The sequence below is a fragment of the Aegilops tauschii genome, chromosome 5, assembly GCF_002575655.3.
Source record: "Aegilops tauschii subsp. strangulata cultivar AL8/78 chromosome 5, Aet v6.0, whole genome shotgun sequence".
NCBI lineage: Eukaryota > Viridiplantae > Streptophyta > Magnoliopsida > Poales > Poaceae > Aegilops > Aegilops tauschii.
Genome location: NC_053039.3, coordinates 375,791,046 through 375,799,116, shown reverse-complemented (window position 1 = coordinate 375,799,116; position 8,071 = coordinate 375,791,046). Strand labels below are relative to the sequence as shown.

General features: G+C 41.5%; 1 protein-coding gene across 1 annotated transcript; it reads right to left on the bottom strand.

Annotated features, from left to right (window-relative positions):
* Positions 1 to 369: 369 nt before the first annotated feature.
* LOC109733225 (uncharacterized) lies at positions 370 to 7,802 on the bottom strand. Its single transcript, XM_020292422.4, has 15 exons — positions 7,413 to 7,802; positions 7,147 to 7,235; positions 6,209 to 6,275; positions 6,013 to 6,128; positions 5,273 to 5,339; positions 5,119 to 5,167; positions 4,668 to 4,753; positions 4,288 to 4,538; positions 4,159 to 4,214; positions 3,644 to 3,729; positions 3,273 to 3,365; positions 2,030 to 2,465; positions 1,397 to 1,917; positions 1,064 to 1,292; positions 370 to 970 (listed from the first exon to the last, which is right to left on the bottom strand). The coding sequence occupies exons 1-15, from the start codon at positions 7,584 to 7,586 to the stop codon at positions 669 to 671; spliced, it is 2,622 nt and encodes an 873-aa protein (XP_020148011.1). The 5' UTR covers positions 7,587 to 7,802; the 3' UTR covers positions 370 to 668.
* Positions 7,803 to 8,071: the final 269 nt, after the last annotated feature.

The window sequence follows — 8,071 nt, the reverse complement described above, 5'->3', positions numbered from 1 at the left end:
ATTGGTCTCTAGTAGGTCTACACGTACTGTGTTACACGGTACTGAATCCATCCCTTTGATCAGTGATTCCTTTGCGCGTCAAAGTTGTGCACGTGGTGTTACTTCCGTTTGTCAATGTCTTCTCCTAACTTTCTAGCACCAAATGATATGTCAACGGTTCTCGTGCAAAACGTTTCTAAGCACGAGTTCCTCTTATTGACAACGGAGAGAACAGACAACTGAGATTACACATTACGGATACGGCAGAGACCACTGAGAACAGACCACTGAGATTAGACACGTTTTCTAAGCACGAGTTCCTCTTATTCCCATCACCGGAATGACTACCCCCAAACACCCAGAAGAATGCGCGTACACACAAGATCAAAATGCCCCAAGCAAATTAGAATTGTCCACTTTCATGTTCCGAGTTCCGTTCGACAGTCGTGTGCCAACATCACACAAAAAACAAACTGATACGTTACAGGGGAGCAACCAGCAGTCCAGCACCAACTATGCGGTGTGGTTTTTCATGGCAATGCAATAGGATAGAATCCCTACAGGAAGAACAAAGGAAAGGCAACAACACTCCCATTAGAGTAATCATCAACTCGTAAGCCAAGTAGCGGTCTCTGCTGCATCATCGAAACGAGATATAACATGCCTCCTTGCATTGGTGTCAAACCGAGCTACTCCGTGTCCTTGACGTCTGAGATATCCATGTCTTCTGATGCTTTGCTCTCAGGCACACAATCTGGATCAACCGTCTCGGCGCCACCATCAGGCTGCTCATCTGATCCATCATCACTCTTCAGGTCGGGCTTCCCATCATCAACTTTTGGGATTTTGAGCCCGAAACGAAATGAGATCCTTTCAAGCAGCTCCCTCCCATCCATGGGAGTGACCATGACGCACAGATTGGTCTTTCCTTTCCAACAAACAACGGCGATTGCAGAGGGATCCATGCCTATGGACTCTAGATCCTCATGCCCTGGAATTTTTATAAAGATGCTTCAGCTGCAATCAAACTGTGACAATTCACTTCTAATTGAAGGCTCAAAAAGGAAAAGGGAATGTAATTTACCTTCACGTAAGATTACGACACAGCAACCTTGTAGCAAAGCTGAAGCTTGCTCACCGAATTTTGCATCCACAAAATCAGGGAATTTAATGATTCTGTATTGTAAGAGGTGCTGAAAGTCTATTGCAGATGCATATAGAATCTGTTTGGTGATGTAAGGAAGCAGCAGAGGCAATCCCTCGGATGACAACCTAAATGTGCATGGTGAACCCTCCTTTGACGACTGCCTTTCCTGAAAGACAAGGGATGGGCAGAAGATGGTAGCAGTGTTTATGTAAAGTTTGCTCTTCTAAGAAAAGCTTGAAAAAAATAAACAGAAATTAGTGGCACACTTACAAATATCTTTAAGCCAAGTGAGGTGATTTTCAGCCGCTCGCCAACTTTCAAATTGAGGTCCAAAACTTCTTTAACTGATTTTGAGACATAGTATATTCTTTTAACATGATTAGTATCAGGATTCCTAGTCACAAGATGGCCTTCAAGGGCAAATGAATCCTTGATGCCGTAGAAAGACACTATGCTTCTGATTGTCGCTTCGTCTTTGAAAAATATCACAGGATCAACCCCTCTCCATCTGCCTTGGTTCTGGGTCTTTCTTTTATCTCTCCTTGTCGCTTGATCATTTTGCGCCTCACCAGCAACCACCTTAGCTTCCTCAGAACTTTTATCTTTTGAAATTTCAGTATCCATGTCTCTGTTTTGTTGCTCAACAAGAACATGGGTGTCATCAACCCCTGGCTGCTGAACTGAAATTTCTTCAGCCGGCACCGTATCTGATCCCTGACCATTCGAACATTTCAAAGCCTTGTCTTTCGAGGTACTGCGCTCACCTTTCATCACTTCTACCACCAGACTCTCTGAAATTATGTTCATTGTATAGTGTACTTGAGTACTACGAACCAGTATCTACTATGAGATTTGATGCAATAATAATTGAAACATATGGAATAGATGGATTTAAGATAATACCATTCAGCGGAGAGAGTTTCTGAAGGACTGCTATAAAAAATGCTCCACTGTTTTGGTCATGAGGAATAATTCGCATGCAACGATGTAGCGGTAAATTTGAATGCTCTGTAACGATGGAGGCTGAATCTGTTTTTTCATCTGAGCCCCTTGAAACTTTAACAGACTCAGATTCATCTTGTTTTATCTCTTCAGTATTGGCATTGTCACCGTTATTGCTGTCACTGGTCGCTATCTTCGTTTCTTCTTTTCCCTCTACCATATCCCCTGACTCATTCATATCTGCATCGACTGCATTGATGTTGACCTCAACACTGCCACCCACCGTACAGCTGTCCGTGGTACCTTTACCCGAGGGGAACATACTTGGCAATATTGCATTCTTCCTGTAGTGAAGTACATCATTATGACTGCCCAACCAAGACGCTCTATCCCGTACCTGCAATAATTAGAAAGAATCACGGAAGGGAGCAGAGTGCCAGGAATTATGCAATGTATACAGGCCAATTGGGGTAGGATAATTTTGTTAGAGAACAACAAGAACAAAAGAATAAAATGCAAACTACTCCCTCCATTCCCAAATATAAGTCCTTTTAGAGATTTCAACAAGGGACTACATACGGAGCAAAATGAGTAAATCTACACTCTAAAATATGTCTATATACATCCGTACGTTGTAGTCCATTTGAAACCTCTAAAAAGACTTATATCTAGGAACGGAGGGAGTACTTTCCAAAAACAACAGCAACTGGGCAAATCAAAACGTCACTTGTTACACGATTGTCCTTGCAGAAGTGTGGCAAACTTCCATTTTTTTTAAGAAGTGTGAAAAGGAATTATTCTTCTTAGTAGAATATTGATACAAATTGGGACATCTCTCCTCTTTATGTAATCTCTTTTACACCTCTTTAAAAAACTTACAATGCGAAAAAGTGAAATTACATTTAAACAGAAAATGTTTGGGATGTAGTTGTATGATGTGACATGCGAGTGCAAATCCTATCTCCACTTTATCCAATGCACACTATGTTTTGATTATTGTTAGTAAATAAGGTGCCTAATTAGACCATGAAATAGAAGATGATCAACATCTTACGTGATCTGCTTGTACTAACCTTCACAAAGGATGACAAGTTACAGGTTCACAAGAAACCATGACTAATTAGGAAAACAAACACCTGATGGGCAAAACACGCTACTATAAATAACAAGAAAATATGCATGATATAGAGATAGGCACACTAACCTTCCAGGTTCTAAGTCCAGGACGGCGGATCAATTCAGGTAGCTCATTAGAAACATCAAGGAGTTCAACAGAATCCCCACATCTCCGCAGAATCTATATAGTGGAAAAATATGATCAATCAATGTTACAATAAGGCATACAAAACAACTATATAAAAGAACCTGCAAAAAGCAATATGCTAAAAAATGAGCATGATTTGTGGTCAAATCTCAATGCATTTCTCTGACAATTATTGTTGGGCACTGGACACCATTTTATGATTTTATCAAACTATTCAAATATATAAAAATAAAAAGCCTCACCAAATCAAACACGAAACATTAGTACATTATATTAAATATCAGAGAGAGAAGTCAAGCAACAAAAATTACCTCACCAACAACAGCTTCATTTTCAACAGGATTCATTGAGCATGTTGAGTAGACCATCCTTCCGCCCACTTTAAGTAACCCAATGCCTGACAACAAAAATACAATCTTAACTTCTTTTAGTAGCAAATCATTAACAGGGCACCTAGCATATCATCTGTCCGTCATAGTTGGAAAGTGTCAGAACTATTAAACTGAGAGCAAAATTGTATATCACATGATTGATTGCAAAAGAAAATCAAAGCCAGCATACATATCTTGATAATGTATGCATCTGACAAGAGTTATAAGAATCTTAACAAGATCCAGGATCCTAAGCAGTATGTTATCTCTCACTCATCATGTGATCAAATACTCAGATTCATGAAACATTTCATGGCACGAAACATTACGATGCCAATCGTGAATTGTGCAAGGGAACCACAAAGGTGACATAGAATGCTTATATACATTAGACCAACTTAACAATTCAGCGAAACGCATATTTGATAATGGTGTAAGTATATTTTAATACTTACCACGCATAGCTATTTCCACTTGGAGACGATGAAGTCCATTACCCATGCCAATATTCCTGGGTAGCCAATTCAGTAGATAAGGAACTAAGGAGAAAATGAAGCAAACAGGCTAAATGGTACGGTATTTACCATGTTCTCCACATATCAGGAGCCTTACGGGCAGTTCCATCCCCACTACATGGCACATCACACAGTATACGATCAAATTCCAGCCTCTGCAGCTTGGACTCTGCACATGCTTCTGGACAGAACTTTGCAAGGCTACAGCCAGGAAAATTCTGGGCTTCATGATTTGTCACTATCAGGTTGGCTGTGCACATTCTCTTCGTCTGATGAATCAGAAGGTTGCATCTTTGCACATCAACATCATTAGCTACCACCTGATTACAGAGTAGACAGTGCAAACTATTAATAACAGATGATAAAATCAATGTTTTGTTTTCAGAATTGATAGAAACTGTAAATAACTATAGCTGTATCCGTTATATGTAATAGATGACGAAATCCACCATGGCAGTTGGAAGCACTCCAGGCTTTGTTGACTGGTGGATCATCTCAAGTAACTGGAAAGTTTTAGACCCTGGAGCGGCACACACTGCACAAGGTCACAAAATTCACGAGATATATTACTGTGTTACAGAAACCTTTCCTCTCAAACAAAAAATCAAAACACTGTATTCAAATACTGTGTGAATAAGTTTAAGCCAAAACAACCTGAAAAGAATGGGCTTAAATGAAAGATTCAGCTACCTCATGGACAAATTGTGTAGCTATAAGTGCTGGATGTTATGTTTTTCTTTTCTTTTTCGACTTTTTTGCACTTATACAAAAAGAAAACTCATTCTAGAACTCTAAACCCTTTTTTGGCAACTAGTTTATCGGGCATGGACGTTACAAACCGGATTAGTATGGTATGCAAATTGCACACTATTAACATGTGTAATGATGGATAAAACATACTGTCAAGAATATGATGGTCAGGTTGCACATTCAGAAACAAAGGCGGGACCTGCAAAAGCAATGTACATCGTTTAGACAAGAACTGCCCCAACATATGTAAGGCATCATAGATAAACAACATAGGGCATCTTCGAAGTAAACATAAAGCACTCACCATGCTGACAGCCTCTTGCCTGGTAATATTACCAACTTCATTCTCTTGCTTCAAGAATTCATGGAAACTGGGTCAAAAAAATTGATGTTAAATTAACAATGACATGTCATTAGAATATTAAGTATAAGAGCTTCGAGTGTTACAATTTCTAACGGCAGCATATTGTTAAGCATGCCAATGGTTACACAATTTTATTCTCCGAAGAAATTTGGGGTGGGTGACAAACAAGCTCGTCATTGGCTTTTGCAATATGGCTTCATGCAATCATGCATCAGCTTATCTAAGCCACTACAGGTCGACAGCTACTCTATCAGTTCAATTAGCACCCTAAAAAATCTTATGAGAATCGTCAACAAGAAAATATAGAATAAGATGAATACACAATATGACATTACAAGTTTCAAAAGAGGTAACTGACAAGTTTCGGTGAACTGTTAATCGCAGAATACAGAACTCGAGGCAAATCGCTGAAGCAGCAAGTTTGATAACCGATTCATGATGGATTTCACTTAATTCGGTCAATCATATTAAACAATTTGGATTTCATTAAACAACGTTTAAGGGACAAGCATGATCTCGATAGAGCATGATACATCACTTTATGCAAAAGAAAATTGTGAAGTTTAAATATATTCATTTGTATGAAACACCAGTTTAACAAGTAGTCATGTACCCTATACTGCACACGGTTTGGTAAGGTTCATTTAAAATAAACAGCATGCAGTACAAGGTCGGTTTACCTCTCAAGTGCCTGGTTTCTCCTCAGTTGCATCCGAGAAAAGTTCAAATGCCATGCAAGATTGCCAGGGTACCAGGCCAAAGGCCGAATAGCCTCTTTTTCATGGTCATCACTGACCTGTCCATGGCAGAAGTATTATGAAATAGAAAATATCAAGGGCATAACTTACATGCATGCATAAGTTTTTAAGAAATTACCTCAGACTCTAACGACTTCCTGAAGTCATTTTCTAATTGTGAACAAATGTCTTGATAAAACTGACAGCTGGGAAGCAAATAAAAACATTTAGCTTAATACAATAGAAGAATAAAACCTTGAACAAAAAAAAAATTATCAGAATTATACCTGACATAAAAAAAAGTAAAATGGGGCCCTAATACAAAGAGTACCTTTTGCTCTAACTATTAGGTCGGTTGTTTATATTCTTGGAAAGTAAACACACATGAGAAGGTGACAGATGTGTTCATAATTAAATGTCTTGTTAACCAAAGCAAGTGACCAGCAGGCAAACCAGAACAGAAATCATATCATCCTTTGCTTGTCAACGGAACGAGTATATACCTCCATGGAGTAAGTCCAAAACTTTGCCAACAAACACAATAGTTGCCAATTGACAAACATTGAGAGCAACAGCCAGAATGCCAGATATGCTTACTAACTAAATAACACCAATTTATTGAAAATATTCATGAAAATCGGATCCTCTTGAAAAGAGTAGCACAGAATTCCCAAATAAAGCGCTTGTTCGGAGGAGGCAGACCAAAATGTAATTCTCGAGAAGTTAGCTGATCTTTCACCTAGTTGATCACAGTTAACAGACAGTAGCTGGTCTTTCATCTAGAACATAAACATGCCAGGAAGTTTCTATTTCAGTAATAGTTCATACACACTAACTGTTACGTGGAGGAACTCATATGCAAGGAGGATGCGGCTGCCAGCTGCTGCATCCGTCTCAGAGTTGGACAAGGCAGAGGGCAGAGCATAGCTGCTCTCGACTGGAGAGAATAAAATTAGGGAATTCTTAGTTCAGAAAGTTTATTAGGTTTAATTGTCGATTCAGTATCCAATTGCGTCGAGTCCAGGCCATTTGCATACATATGTAAGCATGCTTACGTTTCAGAGAAAGCAAAGTTACCTCGCATTAATCCTAAAAGCGGCTGGCAATGGCTTCCGGAGCATGCTCATGAAGGCATCCCACTCTTCCTCCGGAACAATTTGCTGCCCCTGCAATGCATACACAAATCTACATTCAATAGGAATCTAATACAAGCCACATCACCAGTTTCTAAGTAATGCTACATCCAGTTAATGTCACAGGGCTAGCACTGCTCCATGTTAATGTCATCGAGCCAAAAATGTCAAAAAGGGAAGTTGCGCGTGATCTGAACCAGGCGTCGGCACCTTGTAGTAGGCCTCGAAGGCCAGGTTCTCCGTGGCGAACGGCTGCCAGCCGTTCCCCTCGCCTCCTTCGCCGGCGGAGGCGGGAGGGCGCCTGGGGTTGTCCTTCCAGACGTTCTCGCGCTCCTGCTTGAAGTGACGACGCTGCGAGCGCCCGCGCTTCCTGCCGCCCCCCATCTCTCCCTCTAGCGCACGCTCCGCAGCTTCGTCTGCTGCCGCGACCCGTCAGCGGCGGCGCGGAGGGAGGTGGCGGTGGCGGTGGCGCGAGCGAGGAAGGAGTTTGAGCGCCTGCGGTTTGGTGGTGAGGTTTAGGGAGTGGCGGCGATGGAGGTGGGAAGAGAGGCGAGGAGGTCGCGAGGGGTGGGGAATGTTAGGCGGGCTCCGGTTGGGCTCATCGCGAATCGGAGGAGCGCGAAGTGATCTATGGGCTGAAGTTCACGCGAGAAGCCTAATGGGCTTATTAGTTTAAAGACTTTTGGGCCGGCACCTGGGGGCCCATCTCCGCGAGATAGATAGGCTCGCACTGTCGGTCGAGCCATTCCTCTTCTGCTCTCCCCCGCCGATCTGCAGCTTCTCTCCCCCAAACCCCTCGCCTGAGCGATCTGCAGCATCTCTCCCCGGCCGATCTGCAGCATCCTCGCCGCCGTGACCTTCCACTGAAA

Bases quoted from the DNA above. Each gene is read 5' to 3' on its own strand.
- LOC109733225 (XM_020292422.4), bottom strand. From the start codon at position 7,586: ATGGGGGGCGGCAGGAAGCGCGGGCGCTCGCAGCGTCGTCACTTCAAG. The intron at 3,730-4,158 runs GTAAGTATTAAA...TTTTGTTGTCAG, and splicing joins AGTGGAAATAGCTATGCGTG to GCATTGGGTTACTTAAAGTG. The intron at 971-1,063 runs GTAAATTACATT...TAAAAATTCCAG, and splicing joins TGTCGTAATCTTACGTGAAG to GGCATGAGGATCTAGAGTCC.